General features: G+C 52.7%; 1 protein-coding gene across 1 annotated transcript in view; it reads right to left on the minus strand.

The window, feature by feature from the left end:
- Positions 1 to 3,723: 3,723 nt before the first annotated feature.
- CEP72 (centrosomal protein 72) overlaps positions 3,724 to 19,128 on the minus strand; it is a 38,623-nt gene continuing 23,218 nt past the window's right edge. Inside the window, exons 8-12 of the mRNA XM_032594203.1 lie at positions 17,031 to 17,172; positions 15,763 to 15,959; positions 8,784 to 8,910; positions 6,120 to 6,231; positions 3,724 to 4,645 (exon numbers count right to left, since the gene is read on the minus strand). Coding sequence (XP_032450094.1) covers positions 4,504 to 4,645; positions 6,120 to 6,231; positions 8,784 to 8,910; positions 15,763 to 15,959; positions 17,031 to 17,172 — 720 coding nt within the window. The 3' untranslated portion in view covers positions 3,724 to 4,503. The remainder of the gene's footprint in view (positions 4,646 to 6,119; positions 6,232 to 8,783; positions 8,911 to 15,762; positions 15,960 to 17,030; positions 17,173 to 19,128) is intronic.

Below are 19,128 nucleotides of genomic sequence, written 5' to 3' on the forward strand. Positions count from 1 at the left end.
CCTCCAGGTGCACCACCTACACCAGCGGGCACACACAGGCGCCGACCTCTAACACGGACGGGCTGTGGGAGGGGCTGTGGGAGGGACGGGAGCCACAGCTCACAGGGTCTCACGTCACCTCCCCGCAGGGAGGAGACTTTTGCTTCCTCATTTAGACGGGGTGACTCCTGGCCTGACCCCAGGCCACCTGCCTCGTAGTCCCAGGCTCGTTCCAATCTCGCCCTGGTGCAGCCCCGGGTGGGGGCCGAGACATAGCAATGATGTCCTCGAGGAAGTACCAACGTGAAATCCTCTGTGAGATAGTTTTCAAAACTGAGGATAAAGGCATTCGTTCTAAGACACAACAGGGAAAACTGCACCAGCAGACATTAAAAGTAAGTCTAACTGCAGCAAGAACATGACCACAGACAGAATGTCTGCAGGGAAGTGGCTCAAAAAATAGGCAGTAAGTAACCATACAAAAACCCTGTAAATAAATGCTTTCTGTGGGAAAAAATATTTCCCTAAAATACTCGAACACTGGGGCGCCTGGGTGGCCCGGTCAGTTAAGTGTCCGACTCTTTATTTCAGCTCAGGTCGTGATCCCACAGTTTGTGAGTTCTAGCCCAGAGTGAGGCTCTGTGCTGGGGGTGGAGCCTACTTGGTTGGGATTCGCTCTCTCTCTGTCGTTCTCTCTCGAAAACAAAACAAAACAAAACAAAACAAAAACACTAAAGCAAAAACCAAAAACCAAAAAACCCTTAAAAGCCATCACATGGAAGCCGAAGGGTGCCCAGGGAGGTACATGCCCATGGCTCCTGGACACTACCAGGGGGAGCAGAAGCCCTGATTAGATGAACACCCGCTGTGATAATATGCCAGAAAGAACGCATAGCTTCCAAACCCAGCAGAGGTGAAAATGGCTACAGTGTAGAAGGGGACAATCACAGAAGAAACAGAATACAAAACAAGAAGAAACAAAAGCGTATCGATTATGTCAGGCGATGTGGCAAGAGAAAAGAGAGAAAAGCGATAAAGTAAAAGGTTTTAGAGCCGAATGTGTCAGTAATTTCCACTAAAGATGGAAAGGAACAGAAGCTGTGGTGCAGGAGAGGAAGTGAGAGAGACAGCGGCGCCATGGACCGGCATGAACCATGGCCAGGGGGACAGGGTGGCCCTGGTGCCATGGGGAGGACGCAGGTGCGGACCAAGCCTCGCCGGCCCCGCCAGAGCCCCGCAGCTGGCCCTGGTGTTCTGCCTGCTCTGTCACCGGCCAGGGCCGCCCCAACGCGTCCTTGGCTTGAAAGTGGAGGGGGAGCCTGAGGTCGGGAGCAACCCGTGGCCATCGCTCACCCACGTCCCTTCCCTTCCCCGAACGGCAAGGACTTGCTTGAAGCAACCACCACCCCGACGGGTCTGCCTTAGGGACACAGCTCCAGATGCTGAGGCCGTGGAAATGCCATTAAAAGACTGTTAGGCCAAAAACTTGGACAATTAGGCAATATGAGCGAATTCGAGATACAGCCCTTATGAGAACTCAGGAAGAAAGGGACAGCCTGCGCCATCCCAGGGCTTAGGCCGAGTAACTAATGGCAAAGTAGAAAAGCCCCCAAACCTAGTGGCTGACACAGTGACATTCCTTTCTTACGCACACGGAGTCCAGCCGAGGTCAAGGAGGGCTCTCTGCCCCCAGGAGAGAAACAGGCCCGCTGGTCAGTGGCACCGCCGGCAAGGCTCCGGAGGGGACGGCGGCCACCCTGGTGGCCCGGCAGCTCTTCTCTGTCCCACTCAGAATGAGCCACATGGCCCCAGACCCACTGCAGGGGGCTGGCGAACGGAGGGGTGGACGGTGCTCTGTGAGAAGGGGCTAAGGGAACTAAACCCGTGGCCAGAAGTCTCCCACAAAGAACATTTCGGGCCCGACTGGCTTCCTCAGCAAGTTCCATCGCACACTCAGGGAAGGGAGAGTTACAACCTGTCCTGAATTCTCCTAGAAAGCAGAGAAGGGTGCACAGCCAAACTTCTGTCACGGGCATGGCATGGCGGTGCGAACGCGGAGGAGAGCGGTACCGTAAGGGAGGACCGTAGGTGGCGTCACCGCGGGGACAGGACGGGTTCCTGTCGCCGTCCCAGCCGACAACCACACCACGCGGTGCCGCGTCAGCGGGGTCCTGGGACCAGACTCTAGCTACCATTTCCTCTTCACGACAGCGGGGGCAGGCACTTATCACCCCTTTCTACAGATGAGGAAATGGAGACCCAGAGAATTCCAGTAATTAAATGTCAGATATTAAGTGGGGTACCCGGAATACAAAATCCTAAACAAAATAGTAACCAAATCCAACAGTATGTTTGCAAAGGAAAACCCACCATTACTAGGCTGTGCTTAACCCAGAAAATTTCGGTTGTTTTTACATTAGCAAATTACTGTAATTAACCACATGAACAGAATAAAGGAGAAAAACCACATGGTCATCTTCAATGGCTGCAGAAAAAGTGACAAAATTCATCCATTCACGATAAAAAATGTCTGGGCAAATTAACACTACAAGGAGCTTCTTTAACCTGATAAAGTCTATCTATAAAAACACTATGCATCACACACCCTCTAGAATGAAAACATTAAATCTTTGACAGTAAGTGCTGGAAACATGGAACGACAGAAACTAATACACTTCTAACGGAGCATCAGGGTAACCATTCTAGAAATCATCTGAAATTATCTACAGCAAAGGCGTTAAGAACATGGTTCAGGAGTTAAGTGAAACACGAACATAATGGGACACAAAGTTAATAAGAACCAAGTGGGATTTTAGAACTAAAAACATGTAATTTCTGAAATTAAAAATCCATTATCTACACAGGCCCAACTGCAGAATGGATGAGGCCTGTGACAAGGCAGCAGAAATGACCCCAACAGAGGGCAAGAACGAAAGATGGGGAAAAAGACCCGAAGTCTGGGGACCCGTGGGGATGCTACCAAGGGGTCTGGGTGTAACTGGGGTCCGGGAGGGAGGGTGGGACAGAAGCTGGATCGAATAACCATGTTGAAGAAATGGTGGCCAAAACTTTCCCAGATCTGATGAAAATTATAAACTCACAGGTCTAAGAAGCTCAACGAAACCCAAACAAGAGGAACATCAAGTAATAGCATGGGGAGCGTTTCCAACAAGCCTAAAATGGTTGAATGCTAAAATCTTTTCAAAAAATTAAAAAAAACGGTATGATGAAAGAAATTGCACTCCCCCGCAAAAACCGTATTTGCTGTGACATGCTTTCCTGCTAAGTTGCAGAGAAACTGATGCCAAAGGACACAGCCACGACCAGACAGGAGGGAACCGGGGAGGCCACCCCAGTTCCTGAGGGAAATGCCCGACCCCCGACCGCCAGTGGCAGAGCCCGACGACACACGCAGGCACCTGTCGGCCTGCCTGCTCTTCTCCATAAATTAAGTAGGCTTGGTTTAAAAAAGTACTTTGTGGGGCGCCTGGGTGGCGCAGTCGGTTAAGCGTCCGACTTCAGCCAGGTCACGATCTCGCGGTCCGGGAGTTCGAGCCCCGCGTCAGGCTCTGGGCTGATGGCTCAGAGCCTGCAGCCTGTTTCCGATTCTGTGTCTCCCTCTCTCTCTGCCCCTCCCCCGTTCATGCTCTGTGTCTCTCTGTCCCAAAAATAAATAAACGTTGAAAAAAAAAATTAAAAAAAAAAAAAAAAAAAAAAAAAAAAGAAAAAAATAAAAAAGTACTTTGTTTTACCTAGAAGCCAAGTATTTACATAAGATAAGAAGTTTCCAAACTAAAAATCTAGTATTTTGTCCGTGTGTGCTCTAATTTTCAGCAATGCACTGTAATTGTAAGCAAGAGAGCGCCTGGGGAAATACTTCCACTGTCAGGCAGTGATGTCACAAAATGGTATTTTTAATGTTTCCCCAAACTGTGTTACTTTTATTAAATCTTGGAACGTATCTGTCCCACCTGCGCCTAGCCTGCTTCATGAAAGAATTCAGTGAGAAAATCTCAGTCACAATTTATAAAAAGTCACTTTTTAGAATGTTAGTTTATCTTGTCATACAAAATTACTTAATGATCACACACACGCTCTTTAGGGAGAAAAAATACTGCATTTTATCTCAAGATATTTCAACGGAAAATTAATGATGCTGGTCTCAAAAAACATCAATATGTCTTGTCTCAAAACATGTGAAGGGCTTGGATTAATCCTTTTTTTTTTTTTTTTTTTTTTTTTTTTGCAATCTCAGGAGCAGGAGCAGCGTGGAGTCAGAGGGAGCCACCCTGGTTAGCACCTCCCTGCAAACACTACCCCTACATGTCCTCGTTCGCAGACTCACCTACAGGCAGATCAATCCCATCTTTTCAGGGTGTTTTAGAAAACCGAGCCGGAGGCCCTGAACACGTTTCAAAACTTCAGCTGATTATGAACGGGAGGCAGAGCTCTGCCCCACAATCGTACCAGGTAGAAGAGAGCTTCCGCGGTTTACTAGGTGCGTGGAGGCGACGCAGACGCGGCCTAGCAGCCGCCGCGCGGGAACAGGCCCAGCGTCTTCTTGAGCTCCTTGTAGCTCCAGTGCAGCTGCTCGACCTCGGCCTTGTGCTGCGCGCGCGCCTGGCTCAGCTCCTGCAGGAGGTGCTCGTTGGTGCCGACCAGGGAGCTGGAGGAGGGCGCGGGGGAGCGACGCCTGAGCACCGCCTGCCGCCTCCTCTCCAGCAGCGTCCTCCCTCACCTGGCCGGGGCCCTCCCGTCCACCCCGGTCCCCGCAGCCAACCCCTTCCCGTCTCCCACCGGCTCCCGCTCCCGCCATCCGCCCCTGGCCTCCAGACCGCGTGAGGCTACGCGTGACCCGAGCCCTCGGCCACCAGGCCACGTGCAGGCTCAGCACCCGGACGGACGGGCGAAGGCAACGGACGACGGAGGGGTGCCTCGCTACTCCAGCCGCACCTGTTTTCTGAGAAAACCATCATCATCTTCCCAGCTAGCAGAACAATGTTCTCATTCTGGAACAGATCCAAAGACTGACATATTTCTATCTCCCGGTCCAATGTAAAGGGGCTCCCTGAATAATTCTGACATAGTGATAGCGTAACTGAAGAGTCCTGGTTTTACAGTGTTGACCACGGTTGCCTTTGGAAGGACTTCAGGGAAGAAGCGGCCCTGTACTGCCCACTCGGCCATCTGCGAAGCGCCCTCGCCCCCCAGTCGGCAGCGACCAGGGATAGATGGGAGCGGGGCCATCTTCCCATAGACGCATGCCCCCGACGACAGACCTCCTGTGCGGGCACCAGCCGTCTGCTCCGGCCAGGCTAAGGCCCAGAGTGGATGAAGTCAGCGTGGACCACCACTGCCCCCCACTTCCACCCGCTGCACGGCAGCCCCGTCCACACGCAGCCCACAGTGCTGCAGATGGGGGCCCATCGGGTTCTGGGAGCCATCCTGCCTCGCCTGTCCCCCTCCCGCACCCATGACGGCTACCTTTTGCTCCCTTCCGCTGCTCCATCTATGCTCCAGCTCATCTCCCAGGAGCCCCTTCCCCTCTGTACCTCGTGCTTGGGGTGGGCCCGCCGACCCCCCAGCGTCACAGCCTGGCTCCACCTAGGGCCGTGCTGCACTCGAGCCCGGGGGAGGTGTGTGGGACTCAGCCCAAGGTGGGGGAGCAGGGGTGAGTCGGGCTCAAGCTCCGCACCTCCACAAAGTACACCTCACACCACCCAGTGAGCGGCACGCCTCCTCCCTGCACCCGCTTCCCAGCACACGATTCTCTGGATAGAAACTGAGGCTCCGCCTGGACAGCCCCCACACCGCCTGCTCCCTTCTCACCACCCGGCACACAGCTGGGAGTAAAGGGGGAGGCCCCGCGCTCTAGGAGAACTGACAGGAACCACGCCGGGTGGACCGGGACAGCCCAGAGTCTCTCGGCAGCTCTCACCCACCCCTCACAGACGCCGCAGCAAGAAGGGACGTGCTTTTCCTGAAGAAAGGGGAGCTCAGGGGAGTTCTAAGTCAACCGGCGACGCGTGCGGCCCAGAACCCCACCTGCTGCGATGCCACCAGGCGGCTCCTCCGTGTACCCTGCTGTCACTGGGGCCGGCCCTGCCTCCCCCTGCCCCCCCGCCGCCCCGGGCAGGCACCTGTGGCTCTCCTGCAGCATCTGGGTCAGCTCCCAGACCTTGTCGTAGTGCTCCAGATGTTGCTTCAACCCCACGATCTCACCAGAGAGCCTCTTCACACTTGTTTCAAGTCCTGAAAGAGAAAAAAAGTAGCATCATTTAGTGAAATTGAATGTGTTTGAGTGTTTCGTGTCCTGAAAGCTAAAATAGTTCGAGTTTAAACTGGATTGGGACACCAAAGACATATAGCTTGGAAAAGGTCGGTTTCTGTAAGCAACTCAAAAATCACCTTGGGATTAAAGCCTTGGGCCTCTGCCCTCCGGACACCCACGGAACCACAACCCCGCATGGAGGGTGGAGAGTGGAGACAGAGGTGGGCCTGGTGCCAGCTGGAAGCTCATCCCACTGATCTATGTGCTGGCAGGAAAGGGCCTTCAGGGGTGTCTCTTCCACCAGGCAGCAAGCTCTGCCCTAGGGGAGGCCTTGAAGCTTTGGGGACAAGCGACAAGAGGCCCGCAGTGGCCGCATGTCTCTGATGTGTCCTCCGCTCCCAGGCCCATCAGTGACACACTGTGTGTTTGGACTCCATCTGCGTGACTCCTGTCTCTGGGCTTCCAACTCGTGAGGAGAAGAAATATAACATTTCTTGGCTCCCAAACCCCAAAACCAGGATCCAAATAAATCCACACACAGACACATGGCTGTGGAACTACACAAGTCCAGAGACAACAGGAGAGCCAGAGCGGGAAGGTACGGGAAGAGGTTCGGTGAGGACACGGATAGCAGGCTCCCACAGCAAAGGCAGAGGCTCCCAAAAGCACTACGATGGGACGACACTCCTCAGCATGCACATCCACCTGCACTTACACCGGAGGGTGAGTGGAAGGGATTGTGAGAAGAGGACAGTGAAGGCACAGTTTCGGCATCCCCCAGAATCCCCATAGTGGTCTAGCACCAAGAGTAACTAGATGACAAAACTGGAGTCCCACAGACGACCTTTCAGCACCTGGTGGTGAGGCAGCCTCGAGACCCAAACACGAGAGCCACAAGCCATGCATGGCTTCATCTGTGGGAGAGGAGCAGCGGTCAGGAGGGGGGCAGCTGCTAAGTGTCCCCTATTTTCACAAGAAATCCCTGCAGGGCAACTGAGGACCCGCGGCTGACGCGAGAGGCTCGGCCTCCCCCGGCAAGGGCAGACCTGAGGACCCCGTGTGGTCTGAAGGGACTGGAGCAACCCTGGGCCCTCAAGGCTGGCCTGCCCAGTCCCTTCCAGAGCAGGGCCGTACCACAGAGGAACAGCTGGGGAGGGGCCCAAGTCGTGCAGGAGAGAACACCAGAGGCAAGCGGGAGAGTGAACAAGGCCTGGGAGTCCCCCAAGGGGCTGCTGAACTTCTCTGTGAAGTTTGACGTGCTGCGTGCTGTACTCCTGGACACTGAGAGGACGAATTCCACGTGCAAGTGAACAGCACAGAGCACTAAAGGCAAACCCCACACACAGCTGTTGCCCCCGGACAACAAGAAGCCACACTCGGGACACATCAAAACCAGGACTGGATATTTCAGAATGAGCTAAGGACAGAAAGGAATGATATAAGAGGGGTGCCTGGGTGGCTCAGTCGGTCAAGCATCAGACTCTTGGTTTCAGCTCAGGTCGTGATCTCACGGTTTGTGAGCTCGAGCCCCACGTCGGGCAGTGCACTGGCGGTGTGGAGCCTGCTGGGGACTCTCTGTCTCCCTCCCCAACTCGCACTGTCTCTCTCAAAATAAATAAATGACCTTAAAAAAAAAAAGAAATGATACAAGAAATGGAAGAACAACTTAGTCAGAAATGGGAATGTCAGAGAGGAGGCGGCTGGCCTCAGGCACGAGCTCACAGCAAAGGAAAGCTTCATGAGAAGCGAAGGCTGAGCAAGTGAAACAGGACAATGACATCTCAGGAAACAGGTGAAAAGTGGAAAGTTTTTACATGAAAATTAAAGAAGAGACTATGACGAACTCTTAGCATGCCATGAAACAGCCCGATAAACACAGCGCAAGAGGCCTGAGTAGGTGCGTCACAGACGCCTGCCCAGAGCGAGGGTCTTGTCTGTGGCTGCGCTCCCAGGACCAAGCCCTCAGAGAGGGCCTGTGACGGGCCGTAGCCCGGAGACATCTGCTCCGTGGCCCTTTAAGAAAAGTTTCTGGACCCCTGGGGACCTCGGTGGGGCAGTCCTCAGTGAAGTTAAAACCTCCCAGCGACTTTGCGGTTTGCACCCAGACGAGATTCACGGAAGACACAAACTACCACCAGCCCGTCACTGAAACCCCAGAATCTGACCTTGAAATACCGAGTGCACTTTTGTAAAAATGGCAAAATAGAAATACAGTGAAGAGAGGGAAATGAAAGTGACCTGGCTCTGGAAGAAACGTGACAAAGAGGAAAAGCACCACGCTGCTGGGAAGAGCCAAGGAGACAGAGGAGCGACCGTGTGCATGCTCGGGGAGGCGGGCAGGGGGCTCCCCGGTCCACGGCACTGCCAACAACACAGACCACATCCGAGCTTTTAGGGGTCTGCTCAGACCAAGTGGGAGCGTCTCTCAGCCCTCAGGACATTTTACAGTATTTACTGGACCTGAAGTCTACCTATGAGTGTTTGAACACTTACACTTCACCAAATAATGTTACCAAATAAACCACAGACTCACCAGTAATCTGCAAGTTTAACGTAGCTGCAGTGTCTGCATTTTTTACTTCTTTTTTCAGGCTGAACAAAAGAGCCTTTAGGCTACTATTCTCCTCCAAAGATTTGTCTAGATGCTGTCTCAAGTCACCCTAAGGACACAGAACAATACACTTAAGACAGATGAGTCAAATTCAGTAAAACGTACATAGAAAACTAAACCTTGGAAATCACCAGATGTTAGTTTTCTTTTATATCTCATAGCCAACAAACCACAATGTGAACAAGAGAAATCGCAACTGCCCCCAGCTGAGCAGCACAGTGTACTTCAAAGGGGACAGTGAGAGGGGTGGCACAGTTCACGAGGGGGCAGGTGGTGTCCCCGGAGTCCCTGGGGAGGGTGTGCTTCAGCAGGAGAGATGTGCTGGCTGCCGGAGCCCTGCCTCCTCCAGGAAGGCTCCATGGTTACCACAGCCTGGCTCCCTCTCTCTTCTCAAGGAGCAGGAACAAGGGCTGGGCAGTGTGCCAGCCCCAGGTGGTCCCTCTGGGCTCACTTCTTGGGCAAGAGCGCAGGCAGACCCCAGGGCTCCGCACTACCCCCAAGCAGGCGCCTCCCTGCAGCCTGTAAGTGGATGGAATCAAGCCTGCGGGAGCTGCAGACGGAGTGGGCTCCCCTCGCACCCGGAGACAGAGGCAATGCCCAGCATGCCACGGGACATTAAAAGGGAGGAGAGGGGACCGAGGCCACTGTGAGAGCTAGTGGCATATGACCCATCAAAGCCACCTTGCCTGCAGAGAAACCAGCACGCGCACCCCCACCAGAGGAGTGAGCGTCTTGTCTCAAAGTGACAGGGGCCCTTTCAGGAAACTGCTACGCTCATTCTCCACCCCAACAGCCCGGCCAGCGCACTGGCCCCTCTGTGTGCACATACGCTAGGGCACTACAGAAACTGTTACACGGCCAGTTATGTCCGACGACTCGTCTCCCGAACACGTGGAGTTCTGAGAGGGCAGGGGCCGGGCCCCAGTGCTGACGGTCTCAGTGGAGGCTGAAGCAGGGACAGTGGACAGACGGCACTCAGATACGTGCGACACTGCTGCCTAGAGCCAGGCTGGACCGGCTCGGGGGCAGGGCTTTCGCCAAGACCGGCTCCCCGGGCACTGGGATCTGAGGAGACACGACTGCGGAACCAGCGTCCTCACAACGGGGAGGAAACCAGGGTCAGCAATGGGCCCTTCAGGAACAAATGACTTCCTCTGTGAGAAGTACCTCCTGGGTGACTCACCACAGGTCTCCTGACCGAGCTCCACTGACCACGCCTCCCCTCCCCTGGGATGGGGTCAATGGGGTGAATCTCAGAAACAACTGAGCAGGGCTCTTGGGCTTCCTGATGGTTCGAGACTGCTTGTCCGGGCAGGGCCTCTCACTGCCCCCAGCCAAGGTCACCCTGTAGGACAGGGTCAGTCAGACCGTCCACAGAGGTGAAGGAGCACGACTTCCACACTAGACTGCATCACTGTGGAACGGACCCCAGGGGCCCGTCTGCATGGATCCCACTGGTCCCACACTCAGCACTGTAAGCGGACGGGCTACCTACTCAACTGCACCAAACCCAAAAGCCGTGGCCTTTTGTTTCCATGGTTAACCGGCCACGCCGCGTCCCATGGGGTCAACACTGTCCAACAAAAAGAACGTCTACGCAGTGATTATGGTTCAGGGTCACAGGGCTCCAGTCCTTTCTGGATGCACTCACCACTTGTGTGCACACATACATGTCCACAGTGCATCCATCTAAAGACCAGAGGCCGCCAGTATCATTGCACCATTTTTTATCCGTTTCTCTAAAAGTAAAGCTTCGTGTGGGATCTCTGAAATGGCAGCTTCTCATCTAGATGGTATCAGGTGTTCCAGAGACCTGTCTCCCAGCAATCCTGTGGCTATTCTCAGTCCCATCTTCTGAAAGACACGGCCGACGCCGAGGCTGGAGGGGCAGCTGCCAAGACGGCACAGGGGTGCTCCCGCCGTCACGGGGCGCCCTCCCCTCATGTGGGTGGACCTACTGACTGGATCCCGAGCAACACGCTATGCAGAAGTGCTGACAGTCCCTCTCAAGAGCAGGTCACAAAGGACGACCTTCTACCGGGCCACTCCCCGGCCCTGAGGAGCAGCTGCCATGCCATGAGGGCCTCGGGCGGCCTGAAGAGAGGCCCTCGTGCACAGATCCAAGGCTGCTGTAGGCAAGTCCGGCAGGGGCTACCCACCTCCATCAAGCCCTCAATCGACAACGTGATGGCAAGACCCTGAGTCAGACACACAGCTCGGCTGCTCTGGGACTCCTGACCCACAGGAGATGTCGACAATAAATCCTTGCTACTGACTGTGCCGCCCTCTAGGGTAACCTCATAGGCAGCAGTGAGGGACACACACGGAGGGCTACGTAACTTGCGAGGACTGACCGGCTGCTGTGTCCCAGCCCACCCTCTCAACCACGTGACATAATCTGTTAGTACTGACTCTTTACAAGAAGAGCCCCCTGAACACAGTCCATCTAGTAAAACTCAACCATAATACTTAGCAAGGTAAACAACTTCACCCGGCTGAGTGCACAGTAGACATCTTACTCATTTACACACACACACACACACACACACACACACACACACACACACACACACTTATTTGAGAGGACAGCACGAGAGCATTTGAGAACATACAAGACGGGCAGAGAGAGAGGGAGAGAATCCCAAGCAGGCTCTGTGCTGATTGCCCATGTGGGGCTCGATCTCACAAACTATGAGATCATGACCTGAGCTAAAATCAGGAGTCAGACATTTAACTGACTGAGCCCCCCAAGCGCCCCACATGACAGACATTTTAAAGTAAAAATCGTATATATTTGAGGTGTGCACTTGATGATACACACATAGATGGTGAAATGATTACCACAGTCAAGCTGATTACTGCAGCTTCTCCTCACAGTTAACATTTCTTGGTGAGCACATCAAAGCTATTTTCATAGCAAACTCCCAGACTCACTGCAGTATAGGAACTGTGGCCCCAGACCTAGTCATCCTGCACAACCACGGAAATGTCCCCTTACCGCCATCTCCCTGTCCCCCCACCTGCCCGCCCCTGGTGATCATCTCCCACTCCGTTTCTATGTATTCAACTCTTAGACTCCAAAGTGAGACCATGCAGCTGATTTCTTGCTCTGTCTGGTCACCCGGCACACTGTCCTGCAGGTCCCTCCATGTTGTTGAAGACAAGACTTCCTTCTTTTAACGGCTGAGTAATAGTCCATGCTATAAGTACACATTTTTTTTAATCTGTTCATCCATCGACAGACAGTTCGGTTTCCCGTGTCTTTGCCACAGTGGATAATGCTGCTGTGAGCACGGGGGTGCAGATCGCTCTTGGAGGTACTTTCACTTCCTGTGGTCACATACCTGAAAGTGGGATTGCTGGGTCACATCACAGACTTATTTTAATTTGGGGGGAGCCTCCATACTGTCTTCCATGCTCGCTGTGCCAGTTTGTATTCCCTCCAACAGTGCACGAGGTTCCCTTTTCTCCACATCCTCGCCAACACGTTTTGTTTTTTCGATTCTAACTGCTTCTGACAGGTGACGTCTCTTTGTGGCTTTGATCTCCTTTTCCCTGATGATGAGTGATGCTGGGCATCTTTTCGTGTAGCTGTTGGCCATTTGAATGTCTTCCTTGGAGAAATGTCTATTCAGAGCCTCCAGCCATTTCTCAGTTGGGTTCTCTTTTTGCTACGGAGTTGTGGTATTTATATATTCTAGAATTTAGCCCATTATGAAACAAATGGTTTGCAAACATTCTCTCCCAGTCCACAGGCTGCCTCCTCACTGGTACTGTGCAGGAGCTTTTGAGTTTGATGTAGTCCCACTCGTGGATTTTTGCTTTTGTTGCCTGTACTTTGGGTGTCAAATCGAAAAAATCATCACCAAGACCCTATCAAGGGGCCTTTTCTCTGTTTTTTTCTAGAAGTTCTACAGTTTCAAGTCTTACATTTCAATCTTTAATCCATTTTTTTTTCAACGTTTATTTTTTAATTTTTTTTTTCAACGTTTTTTATTTATTTTTGGGACAGAGAGAGACAGAGCATGAACAGGGGAGGGGCAGAGAGAGAGGGAGACACAGAATCGGAAACAGGCTCCAGGCTCCGAGCCATCAGCCCAGAGCCTGACGCGGGGCTCGAACTCATGGACCACGAGATCGTGACCTGGCTGAAGTCGGACGCTTAACCGACTGCGCCACCCAGGCGCCCCTCTTTAATCCATTTTGAATTGACTTCTATGCATGGTGTTAAGGGTCTGGCTGCATTCTCTTGCATGAAGCTATCCAGTCTTCCCAGCACCATTTATTGAAGAGACTGTCCTTTCCCCATCATATATATTCGTGGTGTCCTTGTCAAAAACTTGTTGGCCATTTATGTATGAATTTATTTCTGGGGTCTCTATTCTGTTCCATTGATCTGTGTGTCTGTTTTTATGTCAACACCATACTGTTTTGATTACTATAGCTTCCTTCATAATATAATGTGAAATCATGGAGTGTGATGCCTTTTTCTTAATATGGGTTTGGCTATTAAGGGTCTTTTTGTGCAACTAGAAAAAGGAGAATACAAATTTTAAGAAAAATAATCACAAATTTTATAATTTTTTATTTCTGTGAAAAATGCCATTGGAATTTTTATGGAGATTGCACTGAATCTGTACATAACTTTCAGCAGCATGGAGTTTTAAACACTATTAATCTTCCAATTCATGAACATAGGATATCCCTCCATTCATTCATCCATGTCTTAATGTTTTCAGTGTTTAGATATTTAACCTCCTTGGTTAAATATATTCCTATGTATTTTATCCTTTTTGATGCAGCCATAAATGAGACTATTTCATTTCCTTTTCAGATGACTGTTGGTGTAAAGAAACACGACTGATTTGTTATACTGATTTTATGTCTTGCAACTTTACTGAATTGATTAGTTCTAATAGGTTTTTGTTGTTCTGAGTCCTCAGGATTTTTTACACATACAACCCTGTCCTCTGCAAACAGACAATCTTACTTCTTCCTTTCCAATCTGGATGTCTCCTTTTCCTGCATGCTCTTGCTACTACTTCCAGTGCATGGATATGCACGTCCTACATGTGTCTGATAGTGGGTCTTAGCTTAGAAAGCAAGCTTTTGGTTTTCTCCCACTGATCATGATGTTAACTGTGGCCTTATCATAAGTGGCCTATATGGTGTTGAGGAAACTTTCTTGTGTTATCTGTTTTGTTGAGACTTTTTATAATGAATGGATGTCAATTTGGTCAAATGCTTTTTCCCATCTGTTGAGATGACCGTGTGGTTTTGATGTTTCAATCTGTTTATGCGGTGTTTTAATCAGCATATGTTAAACCAACCTGGCACTGCAGGGGGAAATCCCACTTGGTTATGATGTATACTTTTTTTGATTTGTTTCTTGAATTTGACTTCCTAGTATTTCACTGCAGATTTTTAAATTATGTTCATCAGTGGTATTAGCCTGTTGTTTTATTTTCTTGTGGTGTTTTTGGTATTAGGGTGATGCTGGCTTCATAAGTGAGTACAAAAGTATTTACTTCTATTTTCTGGAAGAGTTTAAGAAGGAGTATTAATTCTTCTGTGAATGTGCAATAAAATTAAGCCATGAAGCCATCAGGTCTCGGTTTTGTTTGTTGTTGTTGTTATTGGGAGGTTTTATATTATTGTCCAATTTCCTTATTTGTTATTGGTCTGTTCAGGCTTTTTTTTTTTTTTTTTAATTTTTATTCATTTTTGAGAGTGAGAGAGACAGAGTGCGAGTGGGGGAGGGGCAGAGAGAGAAGGTGACACAGAATCCGAAGCAGGCTCCAGGCTCTGAGCTGTCGGCACAGAGCCCGACGTGGGGCTCAAACTCACGAACGGCGAGATCACGACCCGAGCTGAAGTCAGACACTCAACCGACTGAGCCACCCAGGCGCCCAGGCTTTACTTCTTCTTGATATAGTCTTGGCAGGCTGCATGTTGCTCAGAATTTACACATTTCTTCCAGGTTCTCCAGTGTCTCACATATAAGCACTGGTGACAGTCCTTAGGACCCTTTTCATTTCTGAGGCATTCACTGTGATGTCTCCTCTTTCACTTGTGATTTGAGTCTTCTTCCATTTTCTTAATCCAGCTAATGGTCTGTGGATTGTGGATATTTTTTCCAAAACCCACCTCAGTTCTGGTATTTTTTCCCCATTATTTTTCGAATTCTCTATTTGATTTATTTCTGCTCTGATGTTTACAATTTCTTTCTTTTTTTCTGTTGCTAACTTTGGCTTTAGTTTGCTTTTCTTTTTCTAGTTCCCTGAGGTGTAAAGTTAGGTTGTTGAGATCTTTCTTCTTTTTTAACATAGGCATCTGTGTGTAACGGTCTTACAGGGTGAGGTTAGGAAGGGCGGGGGCAGCCCTGCCCAGCCAGGAGTCTTGGGCTAGGGCGCTGGGGTGGAAGCTGTACTGGCTCTACCTGCCCTTGGGTGCCACCTGGTGGACAAAGTCCATCCGGTCCAAAAGCAAGCACGTCGTGGGCCTGTGCTGACTGATGCAGGCAGGACAGCAGCAGGGACCCCGGGCTCACCCAGCTAACTGGAGCCTCTCTCGCCAGTGGTCCCAGTGGTCAGGGAGCCCGAGCCAGGGAGCACCAGGGCCACAAAAACTCCACCTCAAGCCCAGCTCCATGTGTGCTCTCTTGTGCAGGACAGGCAGGGCTAGGACATCGAGGCTAGGACAGGACGCTGTCATCCACAAAGCCCTGCCGTGTAGGGCTCGGGAACCATGCAGGGAGTTGGGGGGGTGGGGAGGCTGGCGGGGGAGGGGACCCCTGCCCCTGTGGCCTGACAACAGCCAAGGGGAAATGCATCCCCAAACAAGGCCTCCACCCCACGAAGAGGGGTGAATGAACAGAGACGACGCCAAGGGCATGGCTCACCATCTCCTTCCGCGTGTTGCTGAGTTCCGAGGCCACCTCACTCATCCTCATGCTGTACTGCTGCTGCTGTTCAGCAAGGAGCTTTTGCAAAGATCTCTTTTCCAGAGTAAGGAAGCTAATTTCTTCACTCACGGCTGCTGAGATGTCCTGAGCTGCTGTAAACTCTTGCATCGATGATAAAATCTGTCTTGCCTGAGCTAGGAGTAAAAATCAAATGATATTGTGGCAGTTACGTTGAAAGCACGAAGAATAAACAAAACGTGTCCAGCGCATCTGGAGTAACACAAACTCTCAACTGGCAAAAGGACACGGACGCCAGCGACACCACCTCCCTCAGGTGTCTGCACACCCATCCACTCACAGGTGGGATGGGAGGCGGGGACACAGGAAGAGTTTTATTCTAAAGCAAAGGTGCCCCTGAAGAGAAGGCCGCGACTGGACGGTGTGCCTGGACGTCCCAGTGGCCTGCCGCGCTCTCTTCCATGGCACTGCCTGCTCCTGCTCCTGCTCCTAGCCTGGGAGCAAGTGGCGAAGATTTACAGGATCAGGATCCAGGGGCTCCAGCATCCTGGGCAGCCCTGATGCTAGAAGCTCTAGGGCCATGATACCAAGCACATAGCTCAGCTCCGGGCAGGGTCCAGGGTCTGCAGGAAGGACGGGCGAGCTCCTGCCCCAACTGAGACCCTGAAGGCCACACACTGGGCTGCGGGAGAAAGACACAGTAACCACCCCAGGGTGTGGCGTCTCACTCTCTGGATGAAGGGCGCCCCGTGTGCTCCTGCACCCAGGCACAAGCGGAAGCAAAGCCAAGTCCTCCCTGGGAAGTGACCACCCTCCTGGGCCTCATCCTCAGTGAAAGCTCAGCAGATCCAGGGCCCTGCACAAAAGAGCACACGTTCGGAGGGCCGGAAGGAGACGGCGCAGCTTTGTGATCTCTCCGAACCTTCACATAAACCAGAGCAACGAGAACCCAACATGTGAACAGCACCTCCAACAGAACCAGGTGACGATGCAGAGTACCAGTAGGAAAACCAACAGCCACAGTCCTGCACGACACCCCTCGTGCCTCACACCTCACGGAAGTCCCGAGCCGCTTCAAGAGGGCGTCAGGATGCTCCATGCAGTGCGGCAGGGACGGTGACGGCCAATGGGGAGGGTCCAGCAAGGTGCAGGGCTCAGAACCCAGCAGGCAAATAGCACCTGCAAACAGAATGCCGCCCGGAGGGCGGCCCAAGTACGGGTCTGAGCGGACCGTCCTCCCGACTCACCGCGGAACACCTCGTTGCCGTGCAGGGACTTGCAGCCGCCCCAGTACCTGTCCACCAGGTCGAGGAGCGCCTCCAGGAGCACCACTTCCAGGCCAGCCTTCTTCCCGGGTGGCGGAGCTGAGTACAGTTTGGCAGGAGACACCTGCCACGGAGACAAAGCCATGATGCTGAGATGCCAAAATCAGTGCTTACTGTGTGAAGCAAAGCCTCTGACGCCAGCATGCCTCACGCTGATGCCCTTGTCCTGCAGAGGTGTCCAAACATCACAACGCTACAGGGGTGGCACATGGGGATCCCTTTCCTGCCCGCCGGACGTGTGGCATCCTCATACCGGGAGGAACAGCTAAAGGACGCGCTAGCAGGTGTCACACCAAGTATGTCAGTCATGAGACCCACATCATAATTTAAGCTCTAAGGCTGTGGGAACCCCAGTCCCACAATGGCCTGTCCTGGGCCCTCCTGAACCAGTGCACAGGGACTCCTGGAGGCTGCAGACCCTTTAGAGTCAGTCTCGGCCTGAACGGTCCCCCAAATGTATGAGGCCACACGCCAGACCAGACGGAGGTCAGGCCAGGACGATGTGGGCAGAAGACGGCCAGGCAAAACCACCAAGACTCCACCCAGGGCCTGGCCACATCAGTGCCGTGTCAGCAACCACATCAACAGCTCTCCTTTCCTCTTTAGAAATTACGTCACCAATTTTAAAGAATTACCAAAGAAAGGGAGATGGTTCTGCCCTCCTGCCCACTTTCCAAGCGTCTGGGGGTTTGGGGAGGGAGGGAATAGAAGCCTGCATCTGTCTCTGGGCTGACGGCCAGAGCCAAGACACGGGCTGGTCTCAGGTGTCCAGGAAGAGCCGGGACATGGGCTGGGCTCAGGTCCTGCCACCACCGCCCACCCCAGGTACACCAGGGACAGGGCCTGGTGAGCGAGCACCGCACTCACCAAGGTCACACTGGGGGAGGGGCAGCGTGAAAATGCCAAGGCCTGGCTGCTCACCCCAAAAAGCTAAGGGTAAGAGCATATAGCCCTGGTGAGTGTCTGGCACCAACACTTCCATCCTCCATCAAACTATCTGGACACCTGTCCTCAGGCACAGGTGACAGAGCCCATGTCCCCAGTGCACTCACTCAGGCTTCTGTCTCCTACCTGAGGAGCACAGGGCAGTGTCCTCTGCGAGAGGCCGATCACCGTGAGGTCCCAGCCCCTCGGTGAGTGCATGAGCTCTCTGGGTGAAGCTTCGCACCTGGCGCTGTCCATCCTTGGTGAGCGAGGCCAGGCCTCCAGGGGGCAGGAAAGGCCCGGGCCTGTTCCCCACTCAAGCAAATCCTCATTTCTCTTCCTTCTCTCAGTCCAGACAGTGAGAGACTGGCCATATAAACAAACAGTGGCCGCATCCTGTGTGAGAGTGACCCTCTGACCCAAGACCTGCAGCGACCGGCCCAGAAGCCAGCCCCTCATGTATGGCAACCAGCCAGGAGGCCAAACTGTGACCCCTGTAACGGTCAGCCCAGCAGCCAGAATTTGATCAGTTAAGTGACAGCTCCCCTAATTTTTTTTCCCTCTTTGCAACTCAGGACCGACCACAGGAAGCCAGATCATTTCCCTAACCAAGCAGCATCTTGTCCCTCACTCTGCTGCACCCTCTCTCTCCCCTGGCCCCAGACCCCCTCCACTGTGACGCTCTCCCACTCTCCCGACTGTCTGGGTTTGTCTGGCAGACCAGCAACAGGGCAGACCCCCTTGCCACAGCCCGTGCCCGCCCAACGTCTGCCCCAGTTCCCACAACTTTGTGCCTCTATCTCCAACAAAGCCAGTGACAAAGGCAACAGAGGCATCACCCATGTGGCTCTGGGTCATTTGCAGGGTGGCAGAACCCTCAGTCGCTGCCCAGGGCCAAGTCCTTTGGAAAACCACAGGATGCACGTCCAGGACACCCTCACAACAGGGCCATTGGTGGCTCCCTGGCCAAGATGATGGGTTCCGCCTCTAAGACAAGCACCCTTGCCAAAAAGCAGAGCACGGCTGCCCCTCAACTGTGCCCACATTCCAGCGCCAAGCACGGAGCGTGGCAGAAAGTGGTGGGAAGCCTGGGAGC

The sequence above is a fragment of the Lynx canadensis genome, chromosome A1 (genome assembly GCF_007474595.2).
Source record: "Lynx canadensis isolate LIC74 chromosome A1, mLynCan4.pri.v2, whole genome shotgun sequence".
Taxonomy (NCBI): domain Eukaryota; kingdom Metazoa; phylum Chordata; class Mammalia; order Carnivora; family Felidae; genus Lynx; species Lynx canadensis.